At 31.4% G+C, this 21,929-nt stretch overlaps 1 protein-coding gene across 2 annotated transcripts; it reads left to right on the top strand.

Moving 5' to 3' along the window:
* The first annotated feature begins 6,566 nt into the window (after positions 1-6,566).
* Positions 6,567-21,565, top strand: LOC127706318 (uncharacterized). Of its 2 annotated transcripts, none has more exons than XM_052210845.1 (7): positions 6,567-6,710; positions 6,903-7,028; positions 7,972-8,219; positions 9,575-9,668; positions 10,779-10,907; positions 12,948-13,029; positions 16,708-21,565. In XM_052210845.1, the coding sequence occupies exons 1-7, from the start codon at positions 6,629-6,631 to the stop codon at positions 17,129-17,131; spliced, it is 1,185 nt and encodes a 394-aa protein (XP_052066805.1). In that variant the 5' UTR covers positions 6,567-6,628; the 3' UTR covers positions 17,132-21,565. The 2 variants fall into 2 exon arrangements, with proteins under 2 accessions (XP_052066805.1, XP_052066813.1); XM_052210853.1 differs by having other exon boundaries at positions 6,575-6,710; positions 8,115-8,219.
* Positions 21,566-21,929: the final 364 nt, after the last annotated feature.

Here is a 21,929-nt window from a genome sequence, read left to right as displayed (position 1 = left end):
CTATGTAAATCATTTAATGGTCATTTCAGCAGATGGAATGAAAGAGTAATGAGATAGTTTTGTGATTACAAAAAAGGATAAATTATTCAAAAATGGTGATTTCTTCTGCTTCAGGTACAATTTAATCTTGTATATCTAAAATTCCCTCATTTTAAAAACTCACAATGCTATATAAATCAGCTTTTCTAAAATTGTATAATTTTAAATAATGACAAAACTTCATCAATAAATTTTATTTTAAATTTTAAATTTTAATTTAGAATCGTTTCAACATCAGATGCATTGATTTTAAGGTCTCGTATAAAAATAAGTTTAAATATTACATGTATTTTACCGACACCTTTGCCCCCTTTTAATTTTTTTTTGGGGGGGTCCCAAGTATGTACCATTAGATAACATTTACAATGTTGAAATCTCAACTCAAAATGATTTTATAGTTCTATTCTCCTGGTTTCATTTATTATAATTAGACAAACAAACAGTACTCGTGATTTTATTTCTTTTGCTCATTTCCCTAGGAAATTGCCTTGGAGGATTGTACACTTCGCTAGTGCAGTTTTTAACAGTTCACTTTCATAATTAATTAACAATGAAGAGTCATTCATGTACCATGAAAAATAGAAGGGAAAATACTGATTTTCCATTGGACGAGAATGGGTGAGTATGTTCTAATTACCTGTATAAGTTAATAGTACAATTACCGGAAATGTCAAGCTTACTGGTGTGGATTGCAGATTAGAATACGAACAGTTTAATTCCGAGGAGGTGTCACTCATTATACTGTTTTATTCTAATATTACCATTCTAATATATTGAAACTTTTTTCAGAACTATGTTTTTACGAGAAGGAAAAAAAACCTATTTAACTCAATAATGTACTTATTTTATAAGAAAAAAGCCACATAACTTTTTTTTTTATTTTTAATTTTATTTAAACGTAAAATATTATTATAAATTGTTTGCCACTTAATTGAAAAAAGAGACCATCTGTTTCAAAAGGAAAGTGAAAACAAGTTACTTTCTTTAAAATAAAGAAAAGCAATACGTGAACCCGAGACAGCCGACTGGTCAACAAACAAAAAAATGTTGCTGAATGTTTTTGCTTTTGATTTGAAATGATTGACTCGGAGTACAATAAGGTACCGATGATGTTAAAACACCTTTTTTGAAAATGTTATTGTGTGAAGATTCTCTCAAAAGTCAATTAAAGGCGATGTTGTATTTTAGTTGTAAATAGAAAAGTGTATACAGCTACCATTTGAATATACCTTTTAAGGCTTGACCATTTTATTTATTTCTTTAAAGTGTAAATATTTTTTTCTTCGTGTTTAATATACAAAGTCCTAATCCTATTGCAATTCCCAGTTTCTGCAAACCAGATGTCTATAGCAAATCGCTATTTAAATTTCAGCACTCAGTTTACTTTATAATCTTAATGCATTTATTTTATCTTTTATATCTTCATATTTGTTTCCTTGATGCCTTCAATTATTATTATACTCATTATTGAAGCAGTCTGTACTCATTATAGAGGTGGTATAGAGAAATTGAAAGTCCAATTTACATGTTAAGTGTCATTCTGTGTCATACAACTTATAAGACGGTTTCTTATTTTGTTCTTGAGAGTCACACACCAGCTTCATAAGGACCTCATATATACTGACAATATTTTGGTCTTATAAAACATCTCAAATCTTAAGGATTTCCTGAAGTTACTTAAATCAATCCAAATATTTTATAGTAAAAACTTAGTTTTGAAGAATTTCTTGTTTTCAGATGTTTTATGTTTACCTGGACACGCTCTCAATGGTACCAATTTATATAAAAAGATATGTCTGGTAAAAGTCAATAAACTAATCATAGATAACAGGATTAAAATGTTGTACACCAGACGCGCGCGTTTCGTTTACAGAAGACTTATCAGTGACGCTTGAATTGAAAAAGTTAAAAAGACCAAATAAAGTACGAAGTTGAAGAGCATTGAGGACCCAAAATTCCGAAAGGTTTTGCAAATTACAGCTAAAGTAATCTATTCCTGGGAATAGAAAATCTTAAGTATTTCGAAAATTTCAAAGTTTATAATAGGAAAGTCACTCAAAAAATAGAAAGAAAAGGAAATGAGAAACAACTAGTGGTCAGAATACCTTAATGATGACCATGCTTCAAAGTCACATGTCAAGCTCTTACTGCCGTGTCCTGAATTTAGTTAAGAAAAGCGAAAATTCACATTCCGAGAGTGAAATTAATATTTATGCATGCACATGGTTTTCTTGCGCAAGAAATAGTATTGACTGATTGATTGACTGTTGGTTGCTAAACGTCCAGTGGCAAATATTCATGTATATTCAGGACGAAAACAAATTAACGATAAATACAATAAGTAGGTCCTGTCATTGAGGCCGTCCGGGATGAAGGTCGGGGAAATTGTGGACTCCCACTGGAAAATGAGGGTATATTGGATAGGGACATAAATTGTTCCCTGCAACAGGTCACATACGGATCCTTTAAAGAGTTGTTGCATTGGTTTTTAACGTGCAAAGAGTGTGAAATTTTATTTACACAAAGCATCGGATTTAACGTCCTCATTCAGACGGGACGTGGATGCGTACTTGCACATCCCGCACTGAAAAATGGACGCCCCACTTTGCAAGGGTTTTACTGCCGGTCGGAAGAAGACCAATAGCGACCATATTTCTATTCTCCAGTCATCCTTTGGGGTTAGAAAATGAAAGGAATACGCACTTATATTCTGGATTAGAACATGGATTTGCGTTATCACGTTTATGTATTCTAGGCTCAAATCTAATGAAACTTAGTTGAATTCGGATGTCAAACTATCTACCTTAAGTGGTTTGACTCTGGATTCTTTGCCATTTAATCCGGCATTTGTTTGAACGAATACCGATAGTGTTGTCAAATCGGTATTGTTGTGTTGTGTGAACAGATTGCAATATAATGTAAATCAATGCATACAATTTTTTCCGAAAATTTTAAATACACTACCAATAAACACCAACGTCAATTATTTACTGATGGACATTTTTCTGTCAAATTATTCACTCCTTTAAGTCCGACTTTCCATTTTATTAATTTATTACTATACAAAATATTAACAGAGACTTATAAAACCATACTAAAATTGTATAAAATAATTAGCGTTGTAATTAAATCATTATTGTAAAATATTAGTTACGATTTTAAAATTTTTGAAAAAGCATGCAACTATTTTGTTTTTCATTCACCACAGTTTAACTTTTAGATACCAATTTACTTGTGTGCATCCCTGATAATTGGTGCTAATTTGTTGCATAGAATTTTCGTCAATGTATTCACTGTTAAAACTTGAGTGACATGATATATATCTATGATTATTAATTGATAAATTAAGTTGCAGTTTAAACTTAATAATTTTAATGAACATTCCCTTGGTCTGTAAGTAACTATAAATGAAATTAAATGTTTTGACAGAAATATCGTTTTGTTTAATTATCTTTCTGCTTTACGATCACTGTGTTTCCGACCTAAAATAACTATTTTTAAGAGAAATATCGTTTTATTTAATTTCTTCTTGCTTTCCAGTATTTGCTCAGACTATGATGAAAATACAAAATCTCACGTGGTAAACTTTCAGAAATAATCAGTTTATTCTGGGACATAATACATTGTCAGTATACTATACCCAGGTGTATTGTCACAATGCACAACAGCACGTTGTAATAAATACTACACACACAACGCGTACAAGGACCGTCTCGAAACATAAATTATGTAATTGTGTTATCATTATACTTGATATTTAATAAACATTCTCATATGTTCTGTCAAACGGTAAATAGGTTGGAATAAATAAATATTTTTTTTTACTGCAATCTAGTCTTTACTTTCCGATCTAAAAATGAACTTTGATTGTGGAAATATACAATGTCACGTGGTATCCTATCCATAGAGGGACCGTACCAAAGACATAGATAACTACCTACATAAATGATCGAAAATTTTCAAGACGTTCCGATAATCTTGTTTCCGAGGATATCGAATGGCCCATAGAAGCTTCCAAATATATAGGCTCAGGGGGTTCATTTAAATTATTGAAAATAATAAACACGATATTGATTTAAAAATATTCTGTTTCTGTATGTTATTAAAAAAAAACTCTTTGAATTAAATCGTAAATCGTATTTTTTTCCACAAGTGTAAAAATCTCTGTAAAAACCAATGATCCCACACAATTTGGGAAGTTGAGGCCTTAATCATTTTATTATTATTATGAGCTTGATTTCAATGTTTTCTTCCTTAAAAAATAGTACATTATCGTGTTCAATACAAAAACAATCACACAACTAAAAGCTAGGTATAATACATGAATGTATTTCAAAATATAAAAGCCACATACTTTGATTAATAAGAACATAGTTTAATCATTAAAGTCTTGATAGGTGTAGAAGCATAATTATACCTTTATAATCTTGAATGTGAAAGATATTCATCAAATAGTAAATATACGTGAATATATATATTGCAAAAATCCTTGGTCATTTTAACTTATCAAGCTTAGTTGCTTTTTCGCATAAAACCCGAGAACGCGAAAAATAAGTCACAATGATGACAAATTTTAAATTAATTATGATTAAGTTATTTTTTTTATTTAATTTTGTTTAGTTTCCATGCATTTGTCATCATTAATCTACTGTAATTTTACTTCTTGTATCATGTTTTGGAATTGTAAATAAAAGATTATACATTTTGTTTGTATGAACAATACCATGATACCTCTTAGACAATAATCCTTCATCTGTTATATCAGAGACATATATTACAATTGTATCATATGTTACACACAGTATCTGGTCATATTATCTAAAAAAAAATTTAAAAAAAATATATATATTCCTGAATATTTATTTGAATAAACATTTTTCTCCAAAGAAATATAACAATGTAATTTTAACACATTATTTAGTATATTTATTAAAAAAAATACATATATATACGTCTAAACAGACTTTCTCCGTGGTTATACGGGGCTAACACCGCAATTTATATATACTTCGTCTGAAAGTTAGCCCAACAATAAACAATTGGTGATCTGCTATGAGAAAGACGACGACAAAGCATTCGTGGTTTGCAATGAGAAAGACCACGATAAAGCATTGGGGGATCTGCCATGAGAATGACCACGATAAAGCATTGGTGATCTGCCATGAGAAAGACCACGATAACGTATTGGTGATCTGCCATGAGAAAGACGACAATAAACCATTACTGATCTGCCACAGAAAAACGACGATTAACCATCACTGATCTGCAATGAGAAAGATGACGATAAACAATAACTATTCTGTCACGAGAAAGCGACGATAAACCATTACTGATCTGCAATGAGAAAGACGACGATAAATATTACTGATCTGCCATGAGAAAAACGACGATAAACCATTACTGATCTGCCATGAGAAAAACGTCGATAAACCATTACTGATCTGCCATGAAAAAGACGACGATTAACCATTACTGATCTGCCATGAGAAAGACGAAAAAACCCCATTACTGACCTGCCATGAGAAAGACGACAATTAACCATTACTGATCTGCCATTAGAAAGACGACGATTAACCATATGATGGGGTGTTTAATTACTTTTATCATTTAAATTTGTAGGGCATTTTTCATTATCTTTACAAATTACTCTTATTCTGTAAAGTTTGCATACAAATAATCTTACTATTTAATTTTTCTGTAATTAATTGATTTCTTCATTCTGTACATCGTTCATTTCTGTAATCAGTATTTTATTTCCTAATTCTTTTATGTTTCACAGATATTCTTTATACTTTAAAACCCCATTATTCCGTTTTTTTTAAATATTTTTTGCTCATTTTTCTATATGCTTTTTGTGTCCTTTATTATCTATATGTAACCCACATCCAGACCCTCAATTATACTCCTTTTCATACTTTTCGTGTCAACTCTACAAGGTATAATCTAGATACAATTTCTCGTTAAGTTCTCAAAGAAAGTCGTATGTGATTTCTTAGAATTAGAAAACACTCAAGATGCAGCCTTTCATCGTTAAAATTGTAAAACTTATACTGAAATGTGGAGTATATGTCAAGCAAGTATATGAGACAGCAACCTAAAGACAAAAAATTACCAAACGACATAAAAAGGTCAACGTATATTCTTCAACAATAGACAGGTGTCAATACAATATACATGTCAAGATCTAAATCGTCCCGAGTGTATATTAAAAGTCTACTAGCGGAATAAAATATTGATTTACTGACGAATTAAATCGTGTTTATCAGATAACCCTATATCTTGTTTCGTCCTTTAAAACTGTAAAACACATAACACGTAACGGGTGAATTATAATTCATATTCATGAAATATATTTACACGTATATAATTAGCATAAAATTTAAAAAATACATTAATTGAACGACCTTTAACATATCAAATAAGCTAAATATCACACACTTGGTGACAAAATAGAGATCATCTATGTAAAACCTATAAATATACAAGGAAAATGTGAATTCTTAATAACCCAAAATGTATATTGACAGGTAAATGTGATTTAAATACACAAAAAATATATCAATGTACCCGGAAGTTTTAATGTACGAATATGAAGACAAATACTGTTCCAGTAGTAATATGTTTTTCTATTTTGTGTAACTATGGTGGCATATATGCCGTGGTTCCAATAGGTGAGTAGCACTATTTTGATCTTTTTTTGTTTCTAAACTATTGATGTTCTCATCATAATAATCTGGTGTTAAATGAGATAAAAATGTTAAAATAATGTATGCATTAGACATAATATATAATTTTATCTAATATAAAGAGCATATAAGTTTAATCAAAACAGAAAATAATGTAATTTTATAACTTTATTATAGGAAATTTAAGCTGCAGTTTTGAAACAGATTTTTGTAACTGGAATACAACATCCTCAATTTGGACACGATATAATTATGAACATGGACAAAGTGACGATACAGGCCCCAAGGATGCAAAACATGGAGGTATGTTATCCCAAATAACTGAACTGAATAAAAATATACACATTTATTCACTGCAGTATAACAATATTGAACGTTGGTTTCAAAACAATAGTTACTGACTAATTACACTGTTTGATTTAAAAAAAAACCAAATAAGTTTGATCTATGACTTTCTTTTGGTAATCATTTTACATCCTGTATTGTATTAAAAACAAACAAGAAATTCAACAACATAATTTGAATTTGAAATGCACGTCAGAATTACTATATTGCCAGCTAATTTTACAAGCGTTTTTTTTAAAAAAAAAACCAGGCGGAAAATACCTAGGGAAACATTCAATTCACAAAAGTCGATGAGAAACTGACAGATTCATGACAAAAAAAAATATCAATTTGAAACTAAATATATAAAGCTTCTTTAAAAGTTTGGCCTGATGATTAAATAAAAAAAAAGGGGGGGGGGGGTATAATTGCCCCGTGCCTCCATGTTTTCGTAGCGTATGCCACTTATAGTTTCAAAAAGTTATGTAAAATCAGAAAGTGAAAGAAATAGCAATACCTCGAAGTTTTAATGGAATGAGACAAGGTGATAGATAGGGTAAACCTTTCCTGCTATCAATGCAGCACCCGGAAAAACCTTTCCTGCTATACATGCAGCACCCGTCATACGGTTCCAAAGTCCCATACAGTAATAACTAGGATTGTGACAAATGGGAAATAATGTTAGATGACGATAATGAACATGTTGGATTATGTGACAGTGTTAATGTGTCTCTTCTGTGTAATAGAGAAACTGGGACTGTCAACCAGTCCACCAATGTGGTGAATTCAATATATAATAACATTTTACGATCGCAACGGTAACTTAACAAATGATCCAAAAAATAAAACCAGTGTGCATGACAATATATTGATACCAGAAGCTAATGAAATAGAAAAAAAATAATTTATTTGCAAATTTCAGAATATTATATACACACAACTGAAATCACACAGGGTGATAATGCAGCAATAACTCGTTTAGAAAGTGAGACATTTAACACTGCCACAACTTCAAGTAAAATATGCTTTATATTCTGGTATCATATGTTTGGTATACATGTACAGAATCTTACTGTTACTGTTGGAGGTAGTCAGAAATTTGAAAAGATTGGCAACCAAAGTCAAGAATGGCACTGTGGTGTGATAGATGTCACAGATCAGTCAGGAAAGGTAAAACAAACAACAACAAAAAACAAAACTCAAGTGATGTAATTTTACTTCGGTATATTCAAAATAGATGATTGGTTGAATTATCATTGATATGGTCATAATTATAAATTAACTGTTTACAAAACCTTAAATTTTTGATATACTAAGGCTTTTCTATCTTAGGAATGGATTACCTTAGCTGTATTTGGCAAAATTTTAAGGAATTTTTGGTCCTCAATGCTCTTCAACTTCGTACTTCATTTGGCCCTTTTAACTGTTTTTAATTCGAGCGTCACTGATGAGTCTTTTTTTGTAGACGAAACGCGCGTCTGGCGCAATTACAAAATTTCAATCCTGGTATCTATGATGAGTTTATTGACTACATAGACTGGTTAGTTTGGAATCAGAGTACATGATTGGTAAAAATTTAGAGTGGTTATTTTGGAATCAAAATACATAAGTGATTTTACTACTTAGACTGATTAGTTTGGATTCAAAGTACATGCCTGTTTAACTGTTTAGACCGAGGTTTAGACAGTTGCTTTTGTTATTCCTAATTACATTGCTTTTTTGCACATCCGCCCGTAATCTCTGAAACACTAGAAATGGGAAGTATTTAAAATGCTGGGGAACAACAACTTTAAATCCCCGGTTTGTGATTTTATTTCTTCAAACCCTCCCGAAACAGACGGATTTTGGATTAAAAAAGATTAGTTTGCTTTGTATCACACCCTTTAATTTCATTTTTGCTCAAGTGACCACTAGAATGTTAAATAGAATTTTAAAATTGATTCACATTTTAATTGTTGTTATGACTATGAAGTTATACATTCAATCTGGAAACCTGCAACCCACAAATTCCTTAAAGTTCGCAGTGAGGTTTACAGATAAAACAGAAAATAAAAAATAATCATTTCAGAAGGTATCATGAGACTGCCTAGACGGGGGAAATAAAACTCGAAATAATTAGGGGTCACTCATTACATGTTGTTTATTTTTTACAATGACTTTTTACCCATAGAAGTTATTCCCTCATTAAGCCGACACGAATGCAATTGACTAAATCAAAACTTAAGTCAAAGGTGCTATGCGTGTGGCCACAATTCGGCTAGAAGATTTACAAATAAGGAGATGTGGTTTGATTGCCAATATGACAACTATCCAGCAGTTTCCAAAGGACGAGAATGTACTTGTTTGATAATATGACCTTGATAGATATTTTTGTTTGTTAGAATGAACATATCTGAAACGTAAAACTGTACATTATACTTCTATCTAAAACGTGTAAATCTAATCGTGAAAAAACGATCTTCTTTTTATACTCAATGTTTGTACGGGAGCATCAATCTGTGTAATGTTTTCCGTTTCTATTACAGATAGTGTTCAATGCATACAGATCTGTACTGCCGTATTCCGTAATAGCTCTTGACTATTTTCAAGTAGTAAATAGTGATACATGCGGTCAAGACAGTAAGTTTGTTTTTTGTTTATAACCAATGATACTGCTGGTGGAGGTTTCCTCCCCGAGGGTATCACCAGCCCAGTATGAATTATCATTGATATGGCCATAATAATACATTAGCTGTTTATAAAACTTTGAATTTTTCGAAATACTAAGGATTTTCTACCTCAGGAATAGATTACCTTAGCTGTTTTTGACAAATCTTTCGGAATTTTGGTTCCTAAATGCTCTTCAACCTCGTACTTAATTTGGCCTTTTTACCTTTTTTTTTAATCGAGCGTTACTGATGAGTCTTTTACAGACGAAACGCACGTCTGGAGTACAAAATTTCAATCATGGAATCTATGATGAGTTTACTTACATAAAAGATATTGGACCGGAAGTGAAGCAAATTAAAAAATATACAGTTTAAATTTCATATACAGTATATTTGTTGTAAGGTTTTGATATTTTATTAATACTTGTAAGATAAGATTAATATAGGTATATGTTCGGTTAAACGACACTTTTTGTTTTTGTTTTGTTGCTTTGTTGCTGTTTCATTGTCGTATATCTCACATCTCTTGTTATTGATATAGTATACAGGCTTAAAAGTGTATACAAGATTTTTTGCTCAAGTTATAGTGTCTATTAATCAATGATACCGTACACATAATGGCATATCATACATGTACATGTTGGGGTACCTAATTGAACGGCATCGATCAGTTACATTCCGTGTTGTAGGGTTAAAGCTGTAATAGGTACAATATTTGATATAAGACCGGGAACAACAGAGAAGTTTTCCTTCCAAAGACAGTCAGATTTGCAATTTTTTTGAATGTGTAACCCTTAGTTTTATTATACACATATTTAGCATATCCTGCACTAATCTATGAGAGATGTGATTTCATTCGATAAGTTTACTTATGTTTATGACAAAAAGAACTGAATATATACGATTGTGTATTTATCTGTTATATTGTATTTTAGTCGATCGTTCTACAGATATTTGTCGTCTGTGATATTTTTACTTTAATTTTACTCTAAGTGTATAGTATGAGTTGGTAAAGATAAATTGTGTCAACAACGTTTATGGTTGACTGTTTTGACATATTTTGAACCATTATATTCTCCAGATTGTGTCAAATTAGTCGCCTCGAGTACGACAAGACCGGGGACACCTAGTATTGCATCACCAACATCTTCAACAACAGAAAAAGAATTTACTGCGACATCTGCGACATCTGCTTCGGGAGGTGTCATAGGTAGGGATCACATTTCAAACGTAAATGTAATACGTAAATATGAATCCGTTTTTTTCATGGAACCAAATTGACCAATAAAGTACAACTGGTATTCCCCTGTTATTAACTTAGGTAAAACAAATATTATAAAATAACTTATTGAAAAAAATGGTGAATTTTAACATTTTTCTGTTTTCCCGTTCTCTTCTGTTATGATCAAGAAGTTACTTTGTCATTAAAATCGATTTTTTACACATTTTAAGTATATCTTTCTCTCAATTGAATGGTAACTTGGAAAATGCGAACGTATTTCTTCTTTCTCAATTCTCAGCACCGAGAAGGATAGTAAGAGGTATAATATTTCTTGGTGGCGAATTATAAGATCGTTATCAATTTCGAACTTATTAATAATAATAATTAGTTAAAAGAAAAAACACTTCATCTAGAGAAAAGGCCATTAATGTTTTGTTGCAATCCATAAAACTGTCTCATCAACATTTGTAAGGCATATAACTGTAATTTTCGATACTTAAAAGTCAGATGAATTCATGGAATTAAGAAGCATCAAAATAAGATAGGTAGATTCGGAGTCCGATTGATCGGGTCTGGGAGGAAATTGAAATTTTCTGTGTTCTGTTCTCTTTTGAACTCGCATTTAAAATTCGACTCCGCGAGTCGGTTAGTATGTTTCCTTATTCTTGTACTTTGAATTGCTGCACGATTGCTGTTTGGTGCTAATAAAACAAACATACAAACAACCAATCACAACTATTTTATGTATGTTATTTATTGTACCGAATACAAATTAATAACATTTCATACAAGCACATTGCTCAAAATATTTAACTTTATAGTAAGTTTATTCTTTAATCTCCTTTCTCATCAAACACTCACCTTTCCTTTTGTTTCTTTCCAAATGCACTTTACATGTAATAATCAAAGTTTTGTTTCTCATAATTATGCAAAGTTCTGACTCGTTGTGATATAAAAAATTGCGTCATAGATCTTAAGTAATGCAAGGAATGGTATATTCATATATAAGTTCCAGAACAATATCTATAGTAAAAAGAGATAACAATCTTGGTGGCTCGAATCTCTCGCAAAATATGCAGTCTTCAAACTAATTTGAATCTCACTCACACATGCACATGTCACCGTAGTTCATATACATATATATTTACTATTGTTTGATTTGCGGCATTCATCTGTTCATTCATTTCTCTTATTCATCTGTTCATTCATTTCTCTTATTCATCTGTTTATTCATTTCTCTTATTCATCATGACTGAGATGGTTGATAAAGTGGTATACAAGTAAGTCTCTATTTGTTATTTGCCAACAAGTAAAATTGGTTTATGTTCGGACGCCTGTGACACACACCAATTACACACCTTAGAAATGTCTCTATATCATATTGAATATAATTTGTTAGTTTATTGATTTGTATTGCTTATGAAAGCAAAAGAGTAAAAGTAAACGAGGATCTTATCTAAGAATGAATAACAAATCTTCAAAACAAAATCGTATTGATACTGATTCCCGTGTGCACTACTATATAACAAGTCTTTTTAGGGGTACGGAGAGCCAAACATATGCAACGTTTCGGAATATAAAACCATAAGAGCATTACTAAAGCAGCCAAAACCGCCAAGAAAAACATGACCCGAGTGTGTTGCAACCTTAGCTTTAGTATAATTCATGACCTGGAAATTTGCAGACACAATTTCATTAAAATCATGCAAGTGCTGGAAACACTGGTTACTAGACGGCTGATACCCATGGGGACTGGTAGTTCATTAGAAGCGACACAATGGTGGTTAAACAAACGTATGATACTGATGTAACATTAAAAAGCTTTCACTTTTTATCATGATATATATATCTATCTCTATATATCAAAGGACTTCGATAAGTAAGCGTCCTGCGTATTCTAATGTACAAGTTATACTACAGATGCTGCTAATTTTCCCCGAAAATTGTCCAAGATTACATTGTACCAGTCTTAAACTGAGTGTTGCATATGTAAATTAAAATAACTTTAAACCTTTATTTTATACATAGAATTATTGCCTATTGCGATTGGTGTTCCTTGTGGTGTTTTAATTGTGGGAGCCATAATAGTAGGTGTGTGCATACACAAAAGGTAAGAAAAGCTTTATCTAAGTATACTTAAAAAACATATAAAACATTATGCGAGAACAATTTTCGTTAAGTTTTGTAGTTGCTTTTTCAAAAAACCATTTAAGTGTTGCACTAAAAATAGCTAGTCAACTGCCTACAATGTAAAAACATAATCTGGCTAAACAATATTATAGAACAAGTAGGTTTTGGATTACTATTACACAATACTTTTCTAATGTACACACAAAAATGCAAGCACAGTGACGTATACATTTAAAATGCAGCTTCATATATTTCATCAAATTACACAAAATTATCGATCTTTTATTCATTTGTCAATGTACTTTAAATGAATGAAAGATGATACTTTTATGAGACAGCAACCCAGCGAAACAAATTACAAAATGCATTTAGAGTTCTATAAACAGTCTTCCCACATCATCTTATTTTTATATTTAACAATAGGTAGGTTAATAAACATTATGCTGGGTCTAAATTGCCAGGAGTTTAAAAATCCGTGAATAATTGAAACAGAAACAACCTAATCTAAACAGATAATACCTTTTCCGTTATGACCTTGCCGCCGATATTCGCGTATAGGACGACATAATTTCATATCTGTATGGTATGATATTCGAGCTTGATTTCTCGAATTGCGAGTTTTCTGTGATAATGTATTTCATAATAGTTTTGTTTATACTTGTGTTCTTAGTATGTGTCTATTGCACCGTTTATTACAGTTAAGTGTTTTCCTGTTCTTTCATGTGTCGTTTCTAATGTATGTTGTACGTTCTTTCGTATACCGATTTGTACTGCATGTTCTTTCCAGTACCGATTTCTACTGTATTCTATTTTATGTACCGCTTTCTACTGCATTTTTTGTATGCAAAATATTTAACTCTTAAGATTAAATGGGGCTGAACATAGCAAAACATATTCTAACCCAGCCGCATATTCATGTACCTCTCCAAAGTTATGAAATATCTTAATGTTTTATTTTGTTATTTTGAAAAGTTGTATTTTAAAACAGATCTTTCTGAAAATTCTGATTATGCTCTATAGCCACGGTATAATAGATAACAAAAGCACAAACAAAGCACAAATAACCAATCCCCACAATTACTGTAAGCAAACTCCAAGCGCCAAACCTGCAGATAGGAAATCGTACCGCCAAGCACTCTTAAATAGGTTGCTGTACTTGACAGAAGATTTCAAACAGTTATGTCAAAAAATTGTTCAAGAAGACACTACCCCGTGCAAATTCCAAATCAAACCTGTACAGAAATGTCAATAAAACAAACGAAACACTTTAGTCTCGCTTCAAATACTCAACTAGCATTGACTGAACAGCAACAGTACATCTATTTGATTACAAGTCAATTAAGCCATTCAAAATATTTTAAAGAAAATTTCAAATCTTTTTAGCTTTATAAAATAAAAGAAAAATAAATAAAAAGCTAGGTGGAGAATACCACTTTTTATCACATTTCTGAAAGTGAAATCATACTTGACAATATATTTTATATTTGGAATGCAGTTTAGAAAAAGCTTTGACCAGTCTTTAATATATATTCCTGTTGTAAACGTTTTTGTAAAGAACATATTACATAGATTGAAATATGAGACGTCACTGCAACACGAAATCTTACTAAAACATCGTTTTTCAATATGCAGTATTATTAATAGTTCGTTCCATTGCAAATATTATATATATTTACGTAGATTAAATTAGATTTATTCCTGATTGAATGGAATGGAAGAGTTTAACGTTTATAAATTGTTGTAAGACAAAATCTCTCAAGATACAAGGAAGTAGCAGTATATCAATGGGTGTACGCTTTTATTGATATTTTTATCAGTGCTGATTTTTACTATACATCAAAAAAATTGTCTGTAATTTGGTAAATTCTTCTTATTCCTGTCACAGCTAGATTTTTATGTGATCAATATATTGATAAAGGGCACAGGAAGTTTTTGCTTTTTAAAATATAACACTATCGACATTTGCGCATAAAACTTTGATACAACTATGCACAATTTACTTCACATTTGTGTCTTTTACCTATAATATTTCATCTGTAAACGGAATTTGCATTTTTAAATGTACAACAACTTTAGAGTGCTTGTGGTATGGTGAAGAATCTTTATGGTTGGAAAATTCAAATTTTGTCCTGAATTCTTCAACCAGCTTTATAGGATTCGTGGATTTAAAAGTGGAAACTATATCCCTCTTGTGTTTATTCTATTGCCTGGAAAATATAAAAAAACTTTTATTGTTATTCTAAGCTTCTTCAAAATTGTTGAGACCGAAATTTTATTCATTTTTTTAATAAAAATTAGATAAACCAAATGATAAGAACAAATGTCCGTGCGTTTTCTTTTTTGAATTGCTTTTCTTTTTTAATGCTGGGCATTTTACAGCTTGTTATACGGTACGGGTTTATTCAATCAACGTTGAAGGAATTGTGGTGACCTAAACATGTACTTGTTTACATCCTCGTGATTTGATCTCTGGTGGTAATCATAACAAATTTCCTTTATATATATATATAATTTTTGTCTTATATATAAGAAGAGCGTTTGATAAACAAAATGTAAATTACATGAAAAATATATACGACAAATTTAACAACAATCAGTTAATCCAGAGTCCATTGTCCTCAGTTTCATTTACCATTCTAAAAAAGATCCTAGACTTTGCACCTTTGCACTTTGAAAATGTGCTGAATTGAGTATATATTGTAGCCTTTTTGTCAGTGAAACTCATTAAGTCAGTTTATACATTGAGCGACCAGTGAAGAGAAATAATTGTAAGATTACGAGGTACATTTTTTTAAAATATCAACCCAATTCAAGTTCCAGAGTATTATCACATATTATAAATTTCGGAATAGGTTTACGAATTTCAAAAGTTGAATGTGATAAGTAAAATTCTCTTATCTCTATGTATCTATTTCGAGATCCTCGTAGTTGTTTACATAGGGTTTCAATATTATTTTGATAGAAGTTTCTTATAATGATCAGAATTTCCTATTTTAATTACATAGTTTAGAAATTTGTCTCCATTTAAAGTATATTTCCACGAAGACAACTGTTTATGTATAATATCTTTGACATATGTATATCACGAATAGTTTAGTGCATCTAACATCTTTCAGATTTCAAATGATCCCTCTAATAGGGGAATAATATCTTTAATATGTAGTTTAGCCAAATATAATATAGATTGGACTTTATTATGGTTTTCTTTTAGTAAATTTCCCACTTCAGACGAGTTGCTTAATTTGATAAGTATTTACAGAAAGATAAATGGGCCTTTTCAAGAGGTGATTTATCTGTAAAGCAAAATGGATCAACAATTTTGCTACTACAGTCAGCACAATATATTGCCCTTATAAAAGATAGGTACCAGTCCATCATGCACATTTCAACATTATAAATTGATACAGATCTGGCTAAGGAATCAAACAAACTGAAGTTTAGAATTAAGATGGCAGTGTATACTAAGAACAGACCACAGAAATTTGTCTTCTATTACATTACCAAGGAACTGGTTTTTATAATGGATAAATGGCTTTTCTGCGTTGCATTTTTTTCTGAAATATTATAGATTTTGTCTTCATTATGTTAACTGTTATGTGCCATTTGTCACAGATAATCATTTTAGAAAATATGTAATACCAAATGTATCATATTACAGAAAACCTTCAAAGAAGTTTGATGGAATCAGAAGGACTATTGGTTCTAATAATCCGTATAACACTACTCCTAGACAGTCGGTAGATGGTATATCTGGTGTTTACGACGACGAAGAAATTTATAACGAGATTAACGAGGACGCTATGGTAGGCACTGATAATGGTGGTTACTTAGATGCACTTCCGCCCAGCTATGATGAAATAGGTAATGTCGAGTTACGACAAGACGGTACTGCCGGTTACATGAACCACAAATCAGAAAGACCATCAAGTGAGGATTATTTAACACCTATATCAGCCCAAAATAATCAACCAATTAGACCCAACAATGACTATTTAGAATCAGGACAAGTCCCTAATGGACGACCACAAAGTGACGATTATCTTAAACCGGGAGTGTTCATGGGAGATGATGTTAATCTGTAAACATAATCATAGAAAATATTATCCTTTTTTATGTTTGAATATTTATTCAGAAATTAAATGATGTGTCATGAGTATCCTATAGAAGAGTACTAGACATTTGCGGAAACTAGGTCTATATCTAGGATTACACTTTAGACTTACGATTACAGGTAACAAAAACAAGGGGTCATCTCGAAATACAAAAACAAACCAACAATACAGATACAAAATAGCAAATGATGTCTTCTATAAAAAAAAAAAATGTAAGCAACACGTTAAATTTTACGTGTCCGAAACGCTGTTCTGGATTTACCATCAAGACCGCACAAAGCCGAATATTTGAAGACAAGGATTTATAAGGACCGAAGGTGTAGATAGATGTATGTTATATATATTATCAGCAGGAGAAATAGACTCTCCCCGCGAAACAGGGTACTTTTTAATGCAATGGTTACTATACGAAAACTAGCAAAAATATTGTTCAGATGATACTCTACTGCACGATTACAACTTTGTATCCGCAACTGTTGCGTTGCCGACTTTAAAAATATATTTGTGATTTTTTTAACATTCTTCTCGCCTGCTACACTTTTGCATTCTTTATCCCTAACAATCAATTGAATAGATTTGCGTATAAATTTTGTGTTTGAAATGAACAACGTCGAAGTGAGAGATCACGGGCTGTTCCGGCGGTTGGAACACCCCTTTTCTTGCCGATCAATGCTTTTGAATAGGGACATATGGTCGGACACCCCCCCCCTTTTATCTTGGGTTGGAATCTCCTTTTGAAAATGGCTGGATCGACCCCTGCGTCGTCAGTGCACTCTATATAATAGTACCAGTCTCGGAACAGGGGTTAAATAAAACTCATGTTTCGAGCATACTAGTCCCACCCATGTTCATGGGGGGTAAATATCGAAACCGCGAAAAATAAAACGTCCATTCCCAAGATCTTTTTATAATAATTGCATAAAAGAAAAACAACTTGGAACTCGTTTGTCTTTTTTTGCTTGTTGCTGTTGAAAACATAGATAGCAAAGTTTTAACTATTTGAGTACAGCTATTCTACATTTCAACTGAGTCTGGCGAACAGTCTAAAATATATTTCCGACACAGAAAAGTTCGTTGATAACTTTTTTTTGATTTTTTTTTCTCGAATAGTTGTGATTTTTTTCTATTGAAACCAAAAACGTAGACAAAAGTGTTTGTCCTATTCAGGAAAAATAAAAGATTTCAAAATTATACCGAACGGCAAGTGAAATTTCATGAAGAATAAATAGCTCAAAAACACCCGTCCGCTGATTTCCTCATTCTCTTTAAAACAAAATAAAAGAGAGAAAGTATGTCTTAGCATAAATATGCTTACATGCTCCATGGTTGATTGCACCTTTCTTACACAAAGTATTGCTGACTTTTTTTCAGCAATTGTCACAATCTATCTACTGCAACGACAATTGCGATATTTTGTGTGTCTCATGTTAAAATTTATTTTAAAATAATGTTAGTTCGTTCTATCATACTTCGTACAATTGCAACATTTTCTACCTTGGATAACACAGTATACAATAATTAGTGTTAACACATTGCTGCAAATATATTAGAAAAAAAAAATTGTTCAACTACAGAAAAACATCCCTATCGTTACATTGTTTTGGATCGACGGTTTATTTTTACACTTTGAGAAAGCCCTATATTTAAATGCTACCTGTAAGTGTAATTGTAATCCTAATCGTAGGTGTATGACAGTTTCCGCAAATGTCTATTAACCTTGTAGGTACTATATTTCCAAACAGATTACATTTTTTTTTCATTTCAGCATTTAATATGAAGTATTTCTTAGGGGACGACCATTTGATATTCGTGGGATAAGAATGAATTTTGCGGATTTACTACATCTTCATATTCTTATTTTCACTTTTGTACACAACTGTTATTTGCATTGTGTTTCGAAATATTCATTTTCATCCCTTTATGCAAGGTTATCTATTTGCAGTTCTTACCAAGCCAGAATATTCAATTTCATAATCCTCCTGCCCCCTCCTTCCACCTTCAAAACTCAAATGGTCGCCCCTTTATAAATGTTAGGAAGGAAAACTTGTATTTTAATGTGTTAATGTCTTTCCTTACGGAGAATATTGGAATACACACATTTGTATGGGACAAGTAATAAACCGATATTATGACAAAAGACATGTTGTTTTATTGACTTCTTTAGATGAAAGCTAAGCAAAACGTTTTGTGCAAAATGTTTACAAGTTATTTTTGCTAAAAATTTATTTGCATTAGGGAGACGAACATTTGATTTTTTGAGGTTGGGAAGGAGTATTTTTGTTTAAACAATTATTTCCTGCACATTGTATGGTAGAATATTTATTTTCATCGTAAAAGTAAAATTAATATTTTTTCCTCATTTCTTGTTTCGTTTTCCTAAATAAATCAGTTCAAACTATGAAACACCATTAAACATGTATTTGTAATTAAAAAAGGCAAGGAAGAACTATATTATAGTTTGTAAAATTTTTATGTTGATATTGGAAACATTAAAACTTGTTCCACAAAAGTGCGAGTGCTATATCTACCTCAGGCAAAGTTGACCCAAGATTAATATGACTATTATATTTAGGTCATTTTTAGTCATATATCTCTTCAACTGTTTCGGTTCTTATACATCCTAAGCTTTCAAATATTGGCTTTGAGAAGGTAAATCTCCTCGGACGCATGAAAATTATAAACTGTTGTTTTCATTTTTTTCTGTAGCCAAATATGCAAAAAATAAAAACATCAGCGAAACAAAAAGAAAGACCTGGACAGAACTGCCAATTGTCAAAAGTTAATTTTATAAAATAAATGCGACAGTAGTTCATCGATGTTGAAATATCGTATATCTATTAAAAAGAAAAATCAAGGTTACAAACGAAAACTGAGGGCATTGCATGAATTTAAAATCTTATTAAAGATACCAGGCTTATAATTTTTTATGACAGTTTCGCATTTCGTCTACATAGCCAGCTTTCAATGGCGCTCGATTCAAAACAGTTAGAGGCCAAATCAAAGAAGAAATTGAAGAGAATTAAAAGCCAAAAATATATGATAAAGATGTGTCAAAATATGGCCAAGGCAAACCATGCCTGGGGTAGAGAAACCTAAGTGTTTCTTGGTACATTACATGATCATATCAATGATACTTCATGTCAACACAAAAGTGCTGACCACTGAGCTGGTGGTATATAAAACCGTTTATAAATTGTGTGCTTGATGTAAAACGAGTGTTTCACTTATAAATGAAACTTATTATAGTAAACGAATTGTAGTATGTTGACTTTTCAAATAAGAAAAGACATGATTTAGTTTTCCCTTTGCTAATTTTCTATTTTTTTTAAGCAATATTCCAGAAAAAATTAAAAATATCAGTATTATACGATATCAAAGGGTTAACATTTCTTTTAATGAATGTCTTGGTTTCTGCTTACAAGATAGCCGCTGAACCAAGGATTCTTCATGGCAAATTGTAAGTCATCTCCTCGAAGTTTTTACAAGCGCCAACATGATTTGGTTGATTGCTTTGGAAAATCTGTCTTACTACTGAAATGTTACATTTATGGTAACCACTATTCAATCAGCTTTTCCTCTTTCATATCCTCACCGAATGTGATTCATACCCTGTCTTTCCTTTCGTTCGTCAGCTTGTCTGATTATCTGCCTGTATGTTCATGTACCCATGAAGCGCAATGACTATTAACGAAACTACACACTTATAGAACACTCCCGATAGATGTACATCAAGGCTTAGCAATATAATCCCGATCAAACATATTAAAGTGGAGTTAATCGATTATATTCTTGGCGGTTGTATTCATTGGTGAGTTCACTCACAGTTCTAGTTAAAATATGAGTTGCAGACAGAAAGTGACGATGCAAAACTCAGAATTATGATTTCTTTTTTCAACAAGGATGCAGGCTACACGATAAACGTTGAATTAATATTTATTTAGTATATTCCAGTAATTCAAACAGTGACAAAAACTTATTACGCATTCTCAATCAGAACGCATAAAGAATGTTTACACAAAACATATTTTTGGTCGTTTATAAAAAACCAAGGTATTTCATTACATTTTCTAGGTACTGCAGGATTTTCACATAAAAGTGAAGTGTCAATGATAGGCTGAATTAGCATTTAAAACTTGAAGTCCTTGTAATTCTATGCCTTTCACCTTACGATACTTTTCGTATTTAAAGCTTATGTAACTGGTTAGTGTAACAAGGAAATTATATTAAATTTTTATGTATAATATATTCAAAGAGGTCATTTCACAAAAACTGTAGAAGTGTATATTTCAATGTATGTGGAATGTTGCAATAAATTATGATGTGAATATAGTAAAATTCAAATAAGAATATAAATTCAAGACATATACATAACATAAATGCAATGAAGTACTTATTTGATGACAAGTAGTTTTAGTACTGTAATTTTAATATTTCATGTATTCATATCTCCCAAAAGATAACCTCATATCACTTCAAGAAAACAAATACATGATATAATACCAGACGTTGGCAAGTCCATCAAATGCAAAAGTTATATTATCTATTTGAATTTGATACGGCTCTATCACTACTTTTCAATTGCCTTTTCACCGTACTGTTTCTGTTTTGCTTTATTGCTTTCACTTTTCCAGCATATTTCTAATATAAAATAATATTATGTCTTGAGTTAGAAAAATCTAAACAATATTTCGAATAATTTAACATTTCAACAACAGTAAAGGAGTAGGTTCAGTAAGACCCCTTTTTTGGCCCCAAAATATAGCAGTTT

The sequence above is a fragment of the Mytilus californianus genome, unplaced genomic scaffold (genome assembly GCF_021869535.1).
Source record: "Mytilus californianus isolate M0D057914Y unplaced genomic scaffold, xbMytCali1.0.p SCAF_1, whole genome shotgun sequence".
Classification (NCBI taxonomy): domain Eukaryota; kingdom Metazoa; phylum Mollusca; class Bivalvia; order Mytilida; family Mytilidae; genus Mytilus; species Mytilus californianus.
Note: the sequence above shows the minus strand (reverse complement) of the source record. Positions and strands in the feature narration are given on the sequence as shown.